Genomic DNA, 20,633 nt, shown 5'->3' on the forward strand with positions numbered 1-20,633 from the left:
CCAGCAGTTGTCAGGAAAGTTGGAGCTAAACTGTAACTAAATTCAGCTATAATGAAGTTGCATTACTGCAGCATTTAGAAACATTAGCTATAAATTATATTCTCTGTGCCAAATAACACACTCTGAGAGAAAAGAGAAAAAATTACAGCCTTTTTCCTCAAAAAGCTTCAAGCTTAGTTAATTTCAAATTTAGTCCCAAAGCCACCTCAATCCCACCCCTACCTTGATGATATAAATTGAGGCTGCTAGAATGGAGACAAACATAGTGTCTGTCCTCAAAGCCTTCATATTTAGTCACACTGAAAAGGGATCCGCTGTTGAACTCAAACCAAAATTCGCCATATTTTCCTTCCAGTGTATTTCCATCATCCTGCTGAAGGAAGAAATGATAAAATTATTGTTTGCTCAGTTTGCTGCATTTAGGCATTTTAAACTAACACAACACTTGATATCAATACATGTTTCCCTTCTTGCATTTCAGTTATTCTCACGTGAAGCAAAGTAAACAGAATTTGAAAAATACTGTGTTGCTTTACTGCCTAGTTATATAGTAGTATAAAGATTACAGAACAACTATAAAAAACACTACCTTCTTCTTTCCAGATAAGTACATACAGCATGAAGGGCATCCATGGTCAAAACAACAAAAAGCTTATTCCAGCCCCAGTACCCTACCTTTACATCTGTAAATATTGACACTAATCCATGTGTCACATTTAGCAGAACAGACAGAAAGCTTTGTGAGTTCTTATTCTGCGAGTCAAGCTTTTTCCTTCTGCGTGAACGATAGTTTGGATCCACAGTGGAATAATACTGGAGTGTTTCTTCCTCAGATCCACTTTCATCATCTAGTAGATAAAATGAAGAACAACAACTCATTCTCCAGCTAGTACACACATTATGTCAATAACTCACTGCTTCTCCATTGGTAATGCAATTAAATTGCACACATATTTTACCCCATTAAACAGCAATATACCTTTTTTTTCTCTTGGTTTATGTTTTCCCGTAAGTTTACAAAATCTTCCCACTTAATCCTTCCACCTTAATCACTTCAGCCAATTATGCTTCTAAAGCACTATAGTTATAGATGATTTATTAAGTGTATTACCATAATGAACTGCAGATTTAAATTGACTAAAGCTGTCTTTACTGAAAGTGTTGATGAGCTGGCTGGCCACGGATAGTCCAACACCATACGAAAGGTTTTCAAATGTTTCTACAGGAGATGGAGCTGTGGGTTCCCACAATAATAAATCATTGCTGATCCTAGGAAGAAATACATTATCATTACACAAAATAAATTACTATAGTCCCATTTTATATTAAGTCAGCCAAGCATAAATCCTTTGCAGACTTTAAATAACAGATTCCAGATTCCATACATAAAATAGAGAAAATAAAGTTCAAAAGCACAAGAAACAATAATATATTCATGAGTAAAAGCAATAAAAATGGAAGTAACTTTTATTCTCTAATTATGGTACGCACACATCAAAGTCTGGCATGTGATAGTGAGACAAAAGCCTCTATAAGTAGGTATCTATTAGCTCAGTAGGTTGGAGGGGGAGTTGAGAAATCCCTATTTTGATCACATCAATTTTCAATTAAGTTGAAGGAAACATTCATTCTTTTGATTTAAAGTGAGTGTGTCTGTCAGGGTAAGGACATACATGATATTCAGTACAGAAGTATTCCAACTGAATATTCAATGGAAGGTTCTGCATTGTCACTTTGGAAGTGAAAATACTCACAGTAAAGTAACACCTATCGAAGACTAAAATAGATCAGAATTCAACACAGAATATCTCTTGCATATCTCATAGCACAGTAACAATCTAGTAGTATTTCGTTGTTTTTCAGTCAGCAAACTAAAAAATACATGGTGAACACCCATCTGTAAATTTGGCTCATTTTCTCTACATTTTTATAAACCTTTGTGAGCCTTACAAAGGTGGATTAGGGTTGTTTTTTTCCTGACTGCCTTGCAAGCTCTAGATTTTTAGATGGAAAGAATAAAATTGAGTGCAAGTTTTTGAAGTATAATAATCTGTTTAAAGAATAAATCAAAGATTAGAGCAAAATGAAACATTACACAGAGATCTGAACAAAGTATTCGCTGAGAGCCAAAGACCATTTAAGCTCCACCCTTTGCTCATAAAATCTGCCAAAAACTTTTTAGCAGACAGCTGCCATGGCAGCAATCAGATACATAACACAATGGTGTCATATTAACTTGGAAAAATATTTATATAGCACTTTGTGTTTTTAAATAAACTATACAAATGAGTTCCTGCTATACCTGCTTAAAAAATTGCTTTTGTCAAAAGTGACACAGAACTGAGAGTACAGGTCATGATAACCAAGCAAAACAATAATACTTGCCTGTTGTAAAGTTTTTCATAAAAGCTTTTGTTTGGTAATGTTAAGTGAATGTTTGGTAACATGAGTTCCAGTACATAATGAGAATTGCTAATTGTTTTATCCTGAAATTCAGTCATTTCAACTACATCTCCTGGCATCACCATCTGAAAGAAAAAATTCTTAAGTTAAAACAAAAAACACCCCCCAAAAAAACAAAAAAAAAAAAACAAAACCCAAAACAACAACAAAAAAAAACACCCCAAAACAAAACCAGAAGTGGAAGCCAAAAGTTGCATATGAAGTCATGAGAAGGTATTCAATTTTCCTATCACAAGCACAAAGCAATGACAAAATTTTACAGTACCTCTTCATTTTCAAACATGACCCTACGAGAAGAAAATGGAGAAGGCTCTGGCCTTCTAATATCACAGACATCCTTCAAAGAATGAGAGCCTCCTTCTTCTTCCTCTTGAAAGTTATTATCACCTTCTTCCTCCTCAGCTGCTATCCTTTCCAGAATAGAGTGCACAGCCAGAGGGTTTATTTTCAATACAATCCTGACATTGGAGAAGTCATGCAGAATAAGACATTAGAGTTGCTAATAATGTTTATATTTATGTTCTGTCACATGTCCACTAGTTCTACTGGCTTGCCATTAAATACACAGACTAAATAACTCAAAAGTTCAGGGACTTTTTTATTAGATAATAACATTTTATTACCCAAAGCAATATTGCTAAGAAAAAACTAACTTACGCAAATAAAGGGACATGGAAAAGGTTCCATCAGGTGAAAGAAAATGTTAAATTCTGCTTTTTCCAACTCCATCAGGTGACCATATAGGTTACCTCAGAAAAACCCAGCACACTCCCAAAATAATGCTTGTTTCACTAAAACTATTAACAGCTATTAACTGCCTCTACTGCAAGGCATAGCTTCTTACATTTAAACACTGTTATAGAAAAATTCATTTGTGCCATTATAAAAGAAAAAATGTCCATATAAACTTGCTGGCAGAAAGACACTGAATTTTTTGGCAGAAAACGTACACAGCAAATTCTGTAGAAAATCTAAAATTGCCTCTTTAAACATCTTATTATATGCTTCAGCTGACAGGTCCTTCTCTTTAGTAATTCTGAAGTACTGTATTGCCTTGCATGTAATATAAGCTGCAATAATTCAGTCACAATATAATTATTCTTAATATTCTTATGGCTTATACTATCATGAAACAAAATTCAGCTAAGATGGGTTGTTTGGTATTCAGTAATGAATGCAGGAAAAAAGGTAAATTTAAAAAAATGGGAAAAAGTCACAAGTCTCTAATCATTTACCTAACTTTCACTGAAATTTACTCAAGTCTATGCAGAAGCCATTATATATTAAAAACCACACTGCATGAGTGTAAGTGTAGAAGTGCCAGGGGTTTTTTTATAAATTCTTGGGGTCTTTTCAATAGTTACATGCTCTTTCTCTACAAATTATTTTCAGTCATTTACCACACAAGGATTCTGAATTAAAATCAGAAAAACAACAGTACTTTATAAAAATTGAATCAGTCCGCATTAAAAACATGAAAATTTGTTTTACCGAGGCCAGTCAAAATTGTCTGATGATGATGCTATATCTCCATCCGTGCCACCTGACACCTGAAAAAATTTTACTGGTGTTTCTGCATTATCTTCTTCAAATGAACCTGAATAGAAAGAGATTTTTTAGAAATTAACAGAGGAATGACCACTGCTAATTCAGGTTAGCCACTCCTCAGGTTGAAGTCTAACAAGACTAACTAGTCAATGCTACTTACTAAGCTACTTAGGTGAATTTTGTCATCTCTTCTTCCAAAATATTAATATTATTAACTTTTAGAAACAAAAAATATTTCACAGCACTTTCTAGCAAGCAGTAGTTAGAAAATCAGATGCTTCTAATGCATACATATCTGCATTTACATTTATAGCATCACTATATTTTGTCATAGCCTTAAGTACTCAAAATGAGATAGCAAAGAAGATTGCAAATATAAACCAGTCTCATAGATTTATTACTTTGAAAGATATTAGAGGCATTAAAGTATTGAAGTTTTTCAATGATAGTTATTTAGGGAATCAATCTCAGCATCACAGCTTTTTAGAGTTGAAAATGACCTGTGGAGATGGTCTAGCCCAACCCCTCTGCCAATGCAGGGTCCCCTGGAGCAGGTTACACAGGAACATGTCCAGGTGGGTTCTGAATGTCTCCAGACAGGCAGACTCCATGACCCCCCTGGGCACCTGTTCCAGTGCTCAGCCACACTCAACATATAGAAGTGCTTTCTCATGCTAATGTGAAACTTCTTGTGTTTCACTTTATGGCCATTGCTCCTCGTCCTGTCTCTGAAGAGAGTCTGGCACCATCCTCTTGGCACCTGTCTTTGAGATATTTATATATTTATGAGATCCCCTCTCATAAATATATAAATTTTGGTCTTCTCCAGACCAAACAGACCCAGCTCCTGCAGCCTCTCATCACATGAAAGATCCTCCAGACCCCTCATTATCTTTGTGGTCTCCACTGGACCTCCTCCAGAAGCTCCTTGTCTTTCTAGTACTGCAGAGCCCAGAACTGGACACACAGCCTCTCCTCCTAGTAGTATTGTTGGGACTTATGTTGGTATTTAGTACAGGATACAAAACTGCAATAGAGATATCATATCTACACCAAAATTCAGGTGGAAAGACACTCCCTGGGTTACTCCATATGAAAGAACCTTTCTCTCAACTACATACTACCTAGGAAAATCAGAAAGGACTTTTGAATACAAGATTAACATTCTTACCAGTTAGCTCTTTAAAGGTAAGCTCTAATTTAACTTGTTCTGGAGTTGACCCTCCTATAAATTCAGTTTTAAATTCAATATCTGTAAATTCAAGATGAAGAATCTCCTTCTGAAGTGATTTCTTAAACCATGGTCCTCTTTCCTGATCTGACCGTAGATCGGGTATTGGGAAGCGAACAGAGAGATTTAATGCTGGGGCAGTGACTTGAACTGAAACTTGGCAGTTTGCAGGAGTATGTGAATCATCCAGAAAAACTTCAGTAAATGCTTTATGCTAAATAAACCAAACAACAAAAAAACAAAACACAGACCAAAGTGAATAAAAAACCCTTTTGAATAAGAGAAAATAGCATTAGAAGTGACTATGGGGAAAGATTTTGATGATGTGATATCCAAAAATTAAAAATATTATTTATATATCCTAGAAAAAGCACCTCAAGACCAACTGCTACTGTTCTTAGGATATTTTTCTATTATTGGTATCATAAAGATGCTACTCAGAAGTCAAGTTCTTGCAAAGATTAGCAGTCTTCAGAAAAACAACTATTTTTGCCTTTTTTTTATCCTCTTAAATTAGATAGTGAGAGTACCAAGCAATACTCAGCTGCAGTTAGGAGATACTTGTTTAAAAATTGCTGTTGTTGAAAAGGTGGGAATTACTATCATGTGTATTTGTCCCTTTCAGGATTTCCAGCTCCTGTCACTTTCATGTCCTTCACATCCTCCTCTTTTTCCTAATCATTGAAAGGAATCAAACTTGCAAGACAATAATATTTACAGAAATGACTGATGTCTTACAATATTTTTTAATAGTCTCTAAAATAGTTTTGAAAGCTGATTTTTCTCTAATCAGCAAATGCAGCAATAAAATTACATGAAGATTTTTGTTGCTGTGCCGAAAATCAGTTAATTGCATTAATCATTCCTCAAGTATTTTTAAAAAAGTCTTTAATACATATTATTGTGACAATCCAAACCCAGGCAAATAAGCTTCATCTTCTTTCTGTTGGTCCCAGATCACTAGAATGTAATGCTTATGCCTCCCATTCTCTCTATCACCTATCTCAAAAGCAGGAAATGCATAGCACAGGCAATTGGGATGCTTGTGACAACTAAAGATTTCAAGATATAAGTGGAATTGTTAGCAACACTTTATATCAGCAGATGGAGAGCATGATGGGACAGATTAGGGATGAGAAGTCAGTCAAGAGTACTCTTTTTTACCCAGTTCTCCCAGCTCCAAGAAGCTGAGAACTTGAGCAGTTTGTGAAGCACCTACTACTGTCTTTCAGTCTGTTTCAAGCATACAATCACAGAATGAAAAAAGAGACTGTGTCAGATGGCTACTGCTCTGTGTCAGAAGTTGGAAAAAAACAAACCCCAGTCAACCAAATAAATAAAAAAAAACTCTCACGCTAAAAAATAAAAACACCTCAGCCACCACAAATGAACCAAAACCAGCAATATCAGGCTTATTGTCACCCTGACTTCCTCCTGCAAAAAAAATCCAGCAAGTTTACTAATCAATTTCACTTTAAACTTACCAGACTTATGTGCTTATTGTACGAAGCATACATATGTGATGCCATCATCTCCACTGTAGTTAGTTTCTGGGGTTGAAGTAAGGAATTTAATCTGTCTACAATACTAATATCCAGCTCACAAAACACTGGACTCAACTTTATTTGTAACTCTGCTTTCTGTGGAACAGAACTGAGTCTCCCTTGGCTACCCTGAAAAGAAAGAGAAAAAGCACTAAAATCTTCAACACAACACAATGAAACAAATGATAATAGCTAGGAATTCAGAACTCTGTTTTACAGTCAATTTTCTGTTCAAATGAACCAAATTAGACAAAGGTTATTGTACAGAAACTTGACCTTTTTAATATCCAACCTTACCTGAGGTCCTCTATTATCTAAATGTTTATAATGCAGCTGAAGGCATGGCACAGAGTGAGAATCATTTCTTTCCTCAGAATGAAATGTCAGCAGCTTCAGAAAAAAAATAGTTAAAAATGCATCATTAATAAGAAGGAAAGAGTTCCCTCAGGAAGATATATTTATGACATTTTAGCTAGAACAGACAAGTAACCAACCCCACATTGAAGTCAGTGGACAGTGCCCCTGCACAACTGTTTACTAAATCCACACATTCACCTACCTTACTGGATGTCTCTGACCATTAAAAGAGCCGGAAGAATAACCACCACCACCAGAAATCTTTGCATTGCTCAACTCCATTGCTTAGTTTTTGGAAAACATTTACTCTAATGCCCATATTATATATTTAATATTAATATTTAAAAGCTTTCATATTTAAAAATATTAAATATTTTAATTGATTTTAATATTTAATAGAAGTAACTAACAAAGTTTGGCTATTTGGTGCTGCACCTGTCTGGTATGACAGAAGTTGGGTTCACTATCTGAGCTCAGAATTAAACAGTACATTTTATTTTAAAACAGTAACATATTTAAAAAACTAAAAAATACTAAGAAACATTTCAATGACAACCATTTTAAAATCTAGCATTCTCAGTTATTATACAATTAACATTTCTTTTTTATGGAACTCCCTTTATCTTTAACATACCTCTGTATAGTGAGGCTGCATGGAATGAGAGTCAGTAGAAAAAAGGCATTCCAGGAACTCCATATCTCCAATGGATAAGTCAGTACTAAAACTTCGAGAGGCAGTCCTTTGTCTTTGTTCATAAGACACTTTGATGCCAGTACCTATAAACCTGGATTATTAAAATTAATAATTATTAAAATTAGCATAAATCAGTAACAATGATGAAAAGTTAAAACTTAAGTATGCAAAGAAAGGGTCACTACAATCCTTTTAAAATCATTAAAACACCATGATTTCTCCAAATATATGAAAATATCTAATTAGAACAGATTTAGCAACAAAAACAATGAAGCTCATGTTACATAATCAACAATGGTCAGCACAGAGAAATTAGTAAAGAACATTTTAGGCATCTAACCTGAGGTGCAGTTCATATAAAACTAACATCCTTAGATAGACAATGAAGAAGTCAAATGTCTCTCAAAGTCTAAATTACATACATACGGTAAGAAAAGGCATATACACCCTTAAATAGTTTACTCCATACACTGTACTGGGATGGTAAAAATTTCTGAAAAAAAAAAAGACTGTTGCCTGTCTTGTTCTCACTTAGGCTTTATCCCTACTGATATCATATTTTTCACTAAGTAAAATCCTAAGCTCCTTCAAGCAGTAATCACTATATTGGAATAACAATAGTTCTGGAAAACACAGCTAGTTCTACAGAAACAATTTACTTAATGATTTTCGATTCCCTAGGCTTTTGTCATAGAAACTGTACCTAATTTATTTCATCTATTAAAAAGCTAGATGATTTTAATGCTTCTCCTTTCTTCTTCTAAGTTTTTTTAAAAAAGAAGTCTTGGACAACAGATGTCAAAATTCAAGACTATTTTGAAATTAATAAAGAAGTCTAATGCAATTCAAATATTAAGTGACACAATTCCTATGGAAATAAACTTACTTTATTCAAATTTACTTAAAATATATTTTTGTTAATTATATTTATTAATAAGCAAAGTTATACCTAAGGTGATCATGAGAACAAGCTTCTGCAAATACTTCTCGGAAGGACAGAAAATCTTCTGTTGAAAACTTAACTGGCTCAATCTTTTCTATTCGGGCAAAGAAATCCCGAGCCATTGGTGTCAATGGGTTAAGGTTCAGTGAACTTTCAGGTGGGGGTAAAGGGTCAATATGAAGTACAGACACTGAGAAAGTTCCAACTGCCAGTCTAAAAAGTAGCTCAGGTCTGGATTCATCCACAGAAACAGATCTGGATGGAATAGCTGAAATACAAAATTAAGTTCACGTAATTTTTCAGCAATAACACATTTATAAAATCATCTTACTTTTGATTTTCATTTCTTTTTACCAAGTAGCTGCATAACAATTCATTTTCATAATTATCTAGGGAGAACTATCTATCTGCTGTTACTTACATGTCCTTCTTAAGGAAGTCTGGTGAACCATATTGGCTGTTAGCGAGGAACCTCTTGGAGGCTGTAATTCTTGTTTGTTACGATCAAGAAAATCACCCCAAGTTGGTTGCAGCTAAAATAAAAAATATGTATGGCCTTAAATTTGCAAAGAGTTGTTAGACATTAGATCAAACATAATAAGGTAAATCAACAAAAAAATCCAACATGTGTAACTAATCAATAGCACGGCATTTCATGAAGAATTAGTGCTCAACTTATCAATAAATGTATGCTATATTTTGAGATATGTTTTTCAATTCCTCAGGTTTTTAAAGCCAAAGTTGCACTCCCATGAGCATGTATTTTCTAACTCCATAACTACTTTCCATGGTTTTCAATAAGGAAAACATTAAGTACGCAACAGATTTGGGAAAGATGATGATAGTAACAGCATAGTTTTTATACTGTTTGAGGAAAAATTAATACAACAATTTCATACAAAATTGCCTGTGTGGTCTATTTAAAATAAAACTAGGTGGTACACATGCAGTAATTAAAAAGAAAATAAATCATAAAGTATCCTATATAAGCTTCAAGGCATTTGAAAACACGTTTCCTAGCTTAGTAGCCAAATAAATGAGAATAATTCCAATACAATTTCCATAGCAGAAAAAGAATACTGAGCTCTGAACATTTCAGTTGTTCTTGAATGTTGCAACAGTTCCTAACATTGTAAAGAATGCAGCAATTATGCAACAGTTTCAGACAGAAGATTCCAAATGCAGTTAATACTATACCACTGTAGTGCTCAGTGGAGATCCTGCTGGTGTAGTTGTGTATGTACTGGTTAAAGACAAGTCTAGATCCATGGTTGGAGGATCTCCAAGAGGTGGAAGGGAGGAAATTAGACTGTGTGACATATCCATTTCAGCCATTGAGAAGAAAACTTCTTCCTCTAGTAGAGAAACACAGACAGTAAAGAGTTATTTACTAATTTTAAAAAAAAAAGCCTTTATTTTTAACAGAAATGTATTCTTAAGTCCAGAAATGTAACTAATTCCTAGACAGAATAACAAGCTAAATACATCATTTACAGAAGTTCTAAATTTTCTTGACATGAGACTAGTAGTGTCTATGGAGAGAGATTTAAATAAACATCAAAAGACAAAAAGCCGTGTTAATATTAAAACAGTTAAATATCTTATTTTCATATTTAAGTTGGTATAATTTCTATATATTGATACATTCTCCTTTTGGCAAATCAAAGTATTTCACATTAAAAATAATTAGCAAAAAAAGTATTCATATAAAATCATATAAGCACAAGTATTATTCTAGATGCCACTTCCTCAACCACACATTTAAAAAGATATCATGCTGTATGTGTTTCTAGCAGGTTGCACATTAACATAAACAGGAAAGTTTTAAGGAAATACTGAAACAAGTCCAGCCTGATACCTAAACTAGTTAATTTTTTACTGAACTTTACAAAGAATGGCATATCATTACTTTATGTGAAAGTCATTTTAACACATAAATTGGTAAGATTAAAAGACAAACAATCAATTTTAACAATCTTAACAACAAGTTATTTGCTATTTTGTATCATCTTTTATACTTGCCACGACTAGAAGGTGTTCTGGCACTGTCTGTCTCATAGAAGCTTTGTTCAGATGATGCTCCTGCAGACAAAGACTCTTTCCTTAAATAACGTTTCAGCTCCATCTGAATCCGATACTCATCCTCCTGTTGCATTGGCCGGTTCTTCCTATCTTTACTTGACAATTCTATCCTGCTTAGACTCTCTGAATTCAAGAAAGGACAGAAATCCTACTGTAACTTCTTTAAGAGTATCCTTAAGAAAATTCAAAAATCAATCTGAAAATGAATCATTGGTGTATATATTTGCATGTATAGTTATATACATGCCTGTTATACATCAGATGTGGGTATTTGAGCATTTTGTTGGGTTGAAAGTTTTACTTGTTTAGAACAGATTAGTCTCTCCTAGCATTAATTAACTTCACATCTGATGGAAATATTTCAAGGCTATATGTGCAGTGTGTTGGCATATAATATGCATAATTTCTTTTCTCAGCCAGCTTTAGGGACTAAGGCCACAACCTCTTAAAGGTTTTATTAAGGAATTACGAAAGTTTCAGTTTTGAAGATGACACACATCATCTCTATGACATCATCTGTATCACAGCTGTATGTAATACATCTCTAGTTGTACAAAAACAATGAACACATCCAAAAAAACACATATATCAGTACTGGAAGAATATTAAGCACCCACCCAAGATATGACAGATCTTTCAAAAGGATTATCTACCCTTAGAAGTGTTACATAAAATAGATGAGGGGAACAAACCAAAACACTCATACTTCAACTGCAGTAGTTGAAACACTGCTCTTAATTCTTCACAAACACAAATTCTTCACAAAGACAAACAAGCTCAATTACAGTCTGTTCTATATTTTGTGTGCCTGTCACTAAAACACAGGACAGAGAAGTTAAGTTCCTCTTCTGAAACAAGCTACAAGAACCAGAATTTGTTTGGTCTCCCAGTTCCTAATTTCTTGTATTATTATATAGTCATGTGTCAAGCCTTATTTGTTGGTTTTTTTCATTACTAGATGTACAATTTGCAACTGAAGACAATAAATAAATCAGTCCTAAATCACAGCAGATACAAAGCATTTTACTAATATCAGATAAAAACTCATAATAATGTACCACCACAATTTTTTTTCAGCTGAGGAAAAAAAAAATTTTTATCTTGGAGGAAAACTTTTTTATCTTGCAAATTTTTTGATTTTTTTTTTTTTTCTTCTTGTAATACATATTTAACTTTTACAGAATGTTCACTTACCTGGTCCAGCAATAGCTGCTACCATGTCCAATAGAAGATGAACCTGCCTTGGTGACAGAAACAGATGTACAGAATCTATTTGTCCATTTATATCCAACTAAAAAGAAAAGGAAAGAATGATGTCAAGAACACTCAAGGAATTTTTCTTTATACAACTTGAGTCAATTATTTGGATAACAGATTTTTATGCTAGAAAGAATACAGTCATTCCACCAGTATCGTCATCCTCTATAAAACAACTAGAAATTTAATTTTGTGTTTCTTCCAACCTGTAGTTTGGCAGGATAAATGCAGATATGTCACTGACTATTAGCTTAAAATAAATACACAATCTCATAACAGAAAAAAATCAAGAATTCCATTAATCTGTTGATATTTTTTCTTTAATAATTCCCAAAGTAATCAAAAATAAAGTTAGTTTTACTTATTAATTATGAGATATTCAAATAAGCACCTTTTGAAATAGACCTTAAAACTATAAAGGTCTTCCGTTTTGTGTATGTATATGTGTGTGTGTATATATATATATATATATATATATATGTATTTTTTTAATTGGCAGCATTTCTCTATTTCACATGTTATTTTTCTTTTCAAGGACTCTTCCTAATTGAATAACAAGAACAATTAAAGATTGACTAGAAACTGGTAGACAGGGGAAAAAAACCTTCTCTACTACAGTAGAAACTTCATGCTTTCTATAAAATATGATACACTACACAAAACAGATCAACAGCCAATTTAAAAACTGGAGAGAAGGGGAATATATTACACAGCTTTACTTATATACTCACTACCATATCTACTTGTTTTTTGAACACTTAATTCAGTCTCTCTCTAACATACAGGAATTCTCACTTAACAGATTTCAATGTGCCCTGACTTATCTGGCTACCATAAAGTTATCTTTTTACACATATTTATTAGGTTAGAATGTAAAGAATCAACATGAATACTATGGCAATTCTGTTCCCCTGAGACTATAACACCTGTTTCATATGTACTAGAAAAAAACATTCTACAGAACCCTTCATTTAGTTAAAGACCAGGAAAGCATGACTAACCTTAGCTCCAAGAAGTACTTCATTTTGCTTTAATGTTAGGCTTAATGCCATTCTACCAATCAGCTTACAGATCTGTACAGGGTCAGAAGGAGTAACTTCTGGCAAATTTCTTGTTAATTGTGGATGTGGTTCATAAATGATTTTTGGATTCCAGCTAGGTGAAAGCTTTGGTTCAGTTGCCTTTAAAGGTTACAGAAAAAAGGAATAAGAATGTATCCCATTTCTTAAGAAAAAAATGCAAAACACAAACATTTCAAATAAGGCTATCACACAAATAATCACTTTACAAACTATAAATTTGACTAAGGCATTAAAAACATGTATTGATAACTGAAAAAACAAGGCACATAGAATATGAAGCATTAGGCCTTTGAAAAAAAGAAGAGCAAGTTCCCAGAGAATAGTGAATTGCAGGGTTCTTAAATTTCTAGTTCTTAAAGTTGCAACCAGATTCCAATACAATACAGCCTAATTTCTACTCAGTCCTAAAATCCATTTCCTTGCCTCTCCTCAAAATCAACAGGAACTAATTATAAAACTTCCCAAACACAGATTTAAGTACAAGTTCAACTCCTCTAACCTTCAAAATTAATCTATTAGTGTAATAGTATATTCTTTCATCAATTAACATCCTTATAAAATGTATTTATTTTTACCAGCTGTGTAGCTGAACACACTGGGGAGGACTTTGCCGATGCAGGAAACTCATCCCAGAAGAAAGAGACACCTGAGAGCTGCAGTAATTTGCGAGCAAAAGCTGTGGGCTGATGAACATTAATTCCAGAGCACTCATCTGCAGTTTCATCACAGTACATAGTTCTGGGAGGCAAAAGAAAGGAAATAAAGACAGTGGGTGCATGCAAATTGTTACTTCTCTTGTGCCTTTTAGCCTTTAAGTTTGTACATGGCCTCTCTCCTCATACTTTTGTAGTGCTGTTCACCGTCATGAAATGAAAACCCACCACTCTCTGTGAATGGCTGGACATCTTAATTTTTCTATGGGACACCACCAGAAAACCAATACATGCATCCAGCGTGAACACATCCCAGAGAACACAATAACCTGAAGCTTATCAATGTTTAGAAAAAAAATATTTTATTAGCAATTCTCAGTAAGCATCAGTTTTATTTGATGCTGATCTCAAAACTTTGCAAGAAAGTAGGATTACACTCTCGCATAGGTTGAAAATAATCTGCATTAAGAACATGTACAGTATTCCTGTTCAATGTAATTACAAAATTCACATGGGCTCTTCTGAAAGATCACAAAGAACTTAAATTCTCTCAGGGTTTTGGGTTTTTTTCGGGACTGTACCTTCTTTTCTAAAAAGATTTAAAGTGTCTTACTCAAAAGGGTCAGTTACCTTTCCTAACTGCACACATGGTCAACAATATACACTAACTGTTAAATGTCTGAGAAATGTTACTCATTAACTGTAGAAGTTGATGATAATGTATATTGGGAAAAAACAGAACTCTCTCTTCCAATTTGATGGTTACATAACTTTAACATAAACACACTAAGTGGAACCTCAGTGAAGATAGTGCTCATTAGCATTTTAAAAGAGGTGCTCTAAGGTGTCCAACTGTATACTAAGAACACGTGTGTGCAAGTAAAAGGTATTTTACAAGAAATGACAAAAAGTGTCTTAGAAAAAAAAAAATCCACAGATTTAAAAAAAAAAAAATTACCTTTCAACTCTGATTTCAAGTGCAGTTCCACTTTTAGAGTTTTCCGGCACGTGTTCTATTCGTAACACAGTATCTAAAAAGGTAACTTTCACTCTTCTTAGAACTTAAAAGAGAAAACAAGAAAATACAGTGTAGACTATTAAGTCAAGTTACTAAATATAAATATGGTTACTTTTGTAACCATAGTAAAGAGTCTTTCATTTTAAACTCTCAATAGTTCAGGGGAAATTATCACTTGAGTTTAATAAGGTAACATGACTTCAAGAGACAATATAAACTCATATTAAATGATCAATATGTATATCCATACCATACAACTGCTGTCTAAGGTTCAGACATTTGAGCAAGTGACAGTTCAAACAAAGTTCTCCTGTAGCTCAGTGTGGATGATCCTCAAGGAAAATAACACCTTCACTGTGCACCATGTCTGAACCATTGAGCATTGCTGCAGCAACAGACTGTCTGGACTGAGTAATTCCACCTCTAGGTGGGACTTCAAACATTTCCCTTAGCTCAGACATTTCTGCATGAGGTTCTCCACCACAGAATGCAGTCATGAGCCCCTAGTTCCATCCTCTTACAGAAACTACCTCCAACAAAAAACAGTTTCTAAATTACTTCTATCAACATGGTGTGATTATGGAGATGCATACAACATAACAGGTCAGCTTTGCATAAACACAGTTGAAAAAACATTTCTCCGTTTCTTCTTCAACAGCATCACTAAAACAGCCATCTCCAAAACAAAAACATGTCAGCAATCTCTCAGGACAGATGTAGCTGGATTTAATATGGTGAAAACAAACACCAACTTGCTCTGAAACAGAGTTCAATGTGTCCACTAAGGGAAGTACACAAATATTTTAGGAAGTAAATGGGGCTTTTTTCCCACTTCAAAATCAAGATCACATGTCCTGAATTTCTCTCTAGATTTTACAAGCTATGTTAACAAGTGAAAATTAGTCAGATAAGTTAAGGCAGTTGAGATGCCATTCTGTAAAACTGAGACACAACATAAACCAATTAAATCTCAGATGTTAATTCAGATCTCAATAATTGATTCATACCTGTTTCAATAGTTTCTGCAAACTTCTCAAGTCCTTCAAAAGGCTGGGACCCTTCTCCTTGTTCATCTGTCAATTTTTGGCTAAGACACTCTTTTGCAAGCTGCATGCTACTGGTCATAAAACTTGACCAATACATAGGCTCAGAACCAGATGCTGTGGAATAAAATACGTCTTAATAAATTAAACATGAACTTTATGAAACTATAAAGAGAAAACAGAGCAATACATTTGGCACATCCAGAGTTTCAACAGCTTAGCAAGAATTATACTTAAAAACAAATTTGGTTATAATCCCTCATTATAGACTTTACTACTTTAAAATTAATGTAATCTATTTAGACTGCACTGGTAAGATTTTGGTATTTGAAAACTTAGTATAAACAAGATAAAATCAGGTAATCAACACTATAATCAATTTGCAGTGGTGGTTTAAATAATTTAAGCAATTAAATAATTTCTGGACTTCTTTTACTGTATTGGCATATTTTTGCAGGCATATGTGGCAAAATGAAGCAAGTTAAATTTTTAAGAATTATTTCAAAGTTTCTTATTTCTCTTGAAACATATCCCACATGGAGAAACACTATGCAAGGTTTAAAATGTTATCTTAGCATATTAAAACATGTTTTAAATGTCTAACACAGACCTGACATAGTGAGACATAATAAAATCCAAGAGGACAGCAAGTATTAAGCTGAACAAGTTTTTCATCAGCCAGATTAACTTAATTGACAATGCATTCCTACCAGCTAATGCCAAGGCCATTTAGAGCAAATGCTCTAAAACTATGGATTAGAAAAGTTAATCAAATTCAACTATCACACTCTAATATAGGCAGACAAAAATAAAACTAGCTCAAATATAAATGTGTTAAACAGGCAAAATATTTCAGTTAAGCATTCAGGTCTGGAAACATCCACATGGCTATAGATGTGTGATAAAACCAGCCCCATGGGGTTTTTTCTACACTATTTGATCTATTATAAAGCACTGTACATCAAAGAGAACTAATTGGATATAGGTGAAGAAATGAAAGTTTCTTCCTAATACTACCATTCCTTGACAGCAATAATCTTCTATCAGAAAGTAATACAGCTCAAAACTTAATTTCAGTTAAACAACTAAGAATGTAATGCAGAGTACATGTAAGCAAGTAAGTCATTTAAGGTAACTCACAAAAGATGAGACATAGGTTTTATGCATTTTTTCCCTCTTTTTATGTTTAAAAAATGTTTTATTCCACCTTCTCTACACTGTAAGACGTAAACCAAATTAAAAGTCTTCAGACATTCAAACAATTTTCACAACTAAAAATGCACTATGTGTTCCACTGGATTTATGTAAGTTTGATGATCAGTAAAAATTTATCACCAGGACAATCTAAACTAGATCAGTAATAAGCGTCTGGAGATGGACAAGCTAGAACTCAGACAATCCTCTTAGCATTCCAATCAAAGTAAGTATGTATTTAGAGTATTTAAAAGTCATTATTTCACACTCCAATAGCAATTAAATTGCATTTGTTGTTCTCAAGATGCAAGGAGATGCATCTTTTAGCCTAAATTAGACAAAGAAAGCCAGAACCTACCATTACCTTCCCCCCAGTCTTACACCATGGTGTTGTCCTGCTGCCACCCAACAGCCAGCTACTAGCGCTGCCTCACAGCACTGCACAAACAACACCTAAAATCTGCAAAAACTCCTTCCACAATTCCATTTATATAGGTCTGAAACAGCTTGGAAGACATAAAACAGTAGAAACATCATAACCATTTCAAGTTATTTAACAGAGCAACAACTAACTGAGTTGACCAACTGACAAACATCTGACAGTTTCTTTTTTTATTAATTCTCAATCACTAACGTATGGAAGCTAAATGACATTTTAAATAAGGATAAGAATTGACTAAAGCGAGATTTTTGATAATGAAAACCTGTAAATATCCTTTTCTAAAAGCAAAAAATAAGCCTACCTAGCCTTGGTCTTGGCCTGAAGACCATCTCTAATCCTTTCACTTCTAATGCACAGTTATCCTGCAGCAATGACCCCCAAGGGACAGATAAAGAAATTGATTGGATAAATCCATCTGTGACTTCCAGAGGGGCATCAGCAGACTCCAGGATCTCATTAAGACACTAGAAAACAATAAAATAAAATTTAAAAATTATAACTTTTTTAAAATCACATCCATAATTTTACATCTAACAAATAAAATACCTTGATACTAGAAAATTAATTCTGCTCAGACAAAAAAACACCAGACACTCTCAAGTGTTTCAATTCCATTGCAATTACACACTACCCAGCTTTCAGAATTCCTCTGTGGTGGCTGTATAATCTGTACTTTTGCACTATACAAGAAAAAAGTCTGCTAACTTACTCTTATAAATACTAGAATACTAATAAAATCTAGTCTTTCTTTGGCAGTACTGAAAACAGGCTGACAGTGAAAGTACAAAAGTACCTAGTTTCTATGAGAGGAGTATATCATAGCATCTAATTTCAATGTAAAGTTCATTATTTATTTGTCTGTGACAGTGGAACCATGGACCCAAACAATCCTCTCTTGTTGTGTAACATACTCGCCATTTCTAAATCCTATCTTTATAGTGGCATTATAAACGCTGCTACCACCAAGTTGCCCAAAATATCATACCAGCTCTAATGTAGCAGTTTAGGATTTTCAAGTTTTCTATAATCCTCAGAAGACTCTTGTTGCTCTATATAGAGTTCATTACCTCCATACACATGAAACATATTCTCCACGCTTAGGCTAATAAAAAAGCGAGTTCCTGCCTGTGCTTTCAATTTAAAATGTAGTTAAAACTTAAGTTCTCAAACAAGAAGTACTTAAGCTGCTTTAATGAAACAAATCCCAGTCTTATTCACATACCAAATTCAGTGTGTGAAACTTTGCATTGTAAACAAGGCCCTACTAAAGACTGGTTTGACCTTCCTGAGTTTTGAACAAGGCCACTGATTTTACGTGAGAAAATGAATATGCTTAAATTCAACATCAGAAGTTTTGACAAAAATAAGGATTTGAAAGTTGTTTTCCATTTTAATTGTATTTAAAATGACATTCCAATTATACAGAACAATCTAAAAATAAAGAACATAAGATTTCAGAAAATTACATTTTTAATTCTTATATCTCCAGGTGCAACTTTCCCATCATATTACCTTGTTGCTCTCCTTAATGCTCTTAATAACCTTGCTTTTAGAATTCTGTTTGCCTTGCATGTTCAGCTTTTCTAGTTTCTGTTCCAAAGTCCACTCAAGAAGCAAAAAAAGACACCAGCTTTCAAGAAACAGAACCTGAACAGTCCTATTGGGAATTTATTTAGGAGTCAAATAATCAACTAAAATTCAGTGACATTAAAATTTTATAAAATAAATAATAGAAAAGCTCTAACACATTTGAACTTGTATATTTAAGAACTTATATTTAAGAACTATACATGTGGCAATAACATAAGAAGGCAAAAATAATTATTAGAGATGAAAACTGCATTTTAAAATATCACAGGTTCATTTAAATTACTTGAATGAATTTACAAAGTAATTTGCTTTAGCAGGAAGTAAGCTAGCTACCATATTTTGAATAAATCTGAATCATGTATTTTTGCTACCCATGTGCATGGTAATAAAAAATAAGTGTATTTTAGTACACTGCTTATTATTTTAAAATAGAAATTTTCTATCTATAAGCAGAAAAACTGAAGCACTCTTGAGCTAAATTGCTCCACAAATAGGCCAGCTGTTCCTAGAAGGAAGTAATCAGAGCATTCCAAGTGTAATTTTTAAACTGAAGCAGAGCCTTCATATCAGGACTTCTTTACACATTAGTGACCAACAGTCCACAAAAGTAATATTTAATGTACACTAAAATTCAACCAAACATTATGCATTACATTTTGATTCTCCTGAAGAGCCCTGGCCCCAAAAGGCAAAGCCATTACATTTACAGCCCCAGGAATTCCTACATATCTCTACAATCTGTAAACAAATACAATATTGGCCAAAGTATCTACAGTGCTGAGATGAACATAAATATCTGCAAAAATGGACACCATGTAAAAATGCAGTCATCCTGGTGATTCACTGAGAACAAGGTTACAATGACTAGGGGGAAAAAAAGAGCTGTAGTACTTCCGTGACATCTGCTTTTGCAATCTGTCATACATGAGAGTCACGTGCAGAGAACCTCAAACATGTAATTGTTTACAAGTGGAACAGAAAAATGCTGATCCACAAATGGGGAAGATCACCTAAGCATTACAGCATATTCATTTAATCACTGTATATATGTTATGCACACTTCATTTAGTACTGGCCCTTAACTGTTTTGTTATTAAGTATTTTACATTTTAAATATCACTTTGATTCGCAAAGAGCGCTCGATACCCACTAGAGGGCATAACAACTCAATTAAAGGGAGGCAGCCTCACTGCAAGCCTGTCACAGAAAACAAGCTGCAGACACAGCCAGAAAAGAAAAGAAGGAAACAAACAAGCAAACAAGAAAAAAAGTCCACACTCAAACACTGGTAACATTGAGCATTTCTGCAAGCGTCTGTCCTCTACCCCTTTCAAACATATTTTCACACAAACAACATTAAAAAGCATTACCTGAAAACACCATATATTCACAAGTATTTTAAAATATACCCTGCATGGCCTAATACCAGTACATACTCTAGTAAAAATGTGGTTTGGAAAACATTAAAGCAAAGGACCTAGCTCATTATCTA

At 33.8% G+C, this 20,633-nt stretch overlaps 1 protein-coding gene across 11 annotated transcripts in view; it reads right to left on the reverse strand.

The window, feature by feature from the left end:
• ATG2B (autophagy related 2B) overlaps positions 1 to 20,633 on the reverse strand; it is a 52,559-nt gene that overhangs the window by 30,935 nt on the left and 991 nt on the right. For 8 of the 11 annotated variants that reach the window (XR_004497994.1, XR_004497993.1, XR_004497992.1 and 5 more), the window contains exons 2-21: positions 17,853 to 18,015; positions 15,880 to 16,032; positions 14,813 to 14,915; positions 13,777 to 13,939; positions 13,121 to 13,300; positions 12,057 to 12,153; positions 10,803 to 10,985; positions 9,978 to 10,135; positions 9,202 to 9,313; positions 8,787 to 9,048; positions 7,778 to 7,928; positions 7,084 to 7,176; positions 6,727 to 6,915; positions 5,183 to 5,456; positions 3,955 to 4,060; positions 2,729 to 2,921; positions 2,386 to 2,528; positions 1,112 to 1,269; positions 676 to 848; positions 223 to 373 (exon numbers count right to left, since the gene is read on the reverse strand). Coding sequence is in view for 5 of the 11 variants with exons in the window: in XM_015630773.3 (XP_015486259.1) it covers positions 223 to 373; positions 676 to 848; positions 1,112 to 1,269; positions 2,386 to 2,528; positions 2,729 to 2,921; positions 3,955 to 4,060; positions 5,183 to 5,456; positions 6,727 to 6,915; positions 7,084 to 7,176; positions 7,778 to 7,928; positions 8,787 to 9,048; positions 9,202 to 9,313; positions 9,978 to 10,135; positions 10,803 to 10,985; positions 12,057 to 12,153; positions 13,121 to 13,300; positions 13,777 to 13,939; positions 14,813 to 14,915; positions 15,880 to 16,032; positions 17,853 to 18,015 (3,205 nt within the window). In the remaining 6 variants the exon portion in view is untranslated. Of the gene's footprint in view, positions 1 to 222; positions 374 to 675; positions 849 to 1,111; positions 1,270 to 2,385; positions 2,529 to 2,728; positions 2,922 to 3,954; positions 4,061 to 5,182; positions 5,457 to 6,726; positions 6,916 to 7,083; positions 7,177 to 7,777; positions 7,929 to 8,786; positions 9,049 to 9,201; positions 9,314 to 9,977; positions 10,136 to 10,802; positions 10,986 to 12,056; positions 12,154 to 13,120; positions 13,301 to 13,776; positions 13,940 to 14,812; positions 14,916 to 15,879; positions 16,033 to 17,852; positions 18,016 to 19,063; positions 19,139 to 20,633 lie in introns of those variants that run through there. The other 3 variants (XM_015630776.3, XM_015630775.3, XM_015630777.1) reach the window with 3 other exon arrangements.

The sequence above is a fragment of the Parus major genome, chromosome 5, assembly GCF_001522545.3.
Source record: "Parus major isolate Abel chromosome 5, Parus_major1.1, whole genome shotgun sequence".
Lineage (NCBI taxonomy): Eukaryota > Metazoa > Chordata > Aves > Passeriformes > Paridae > Parus > Parus major.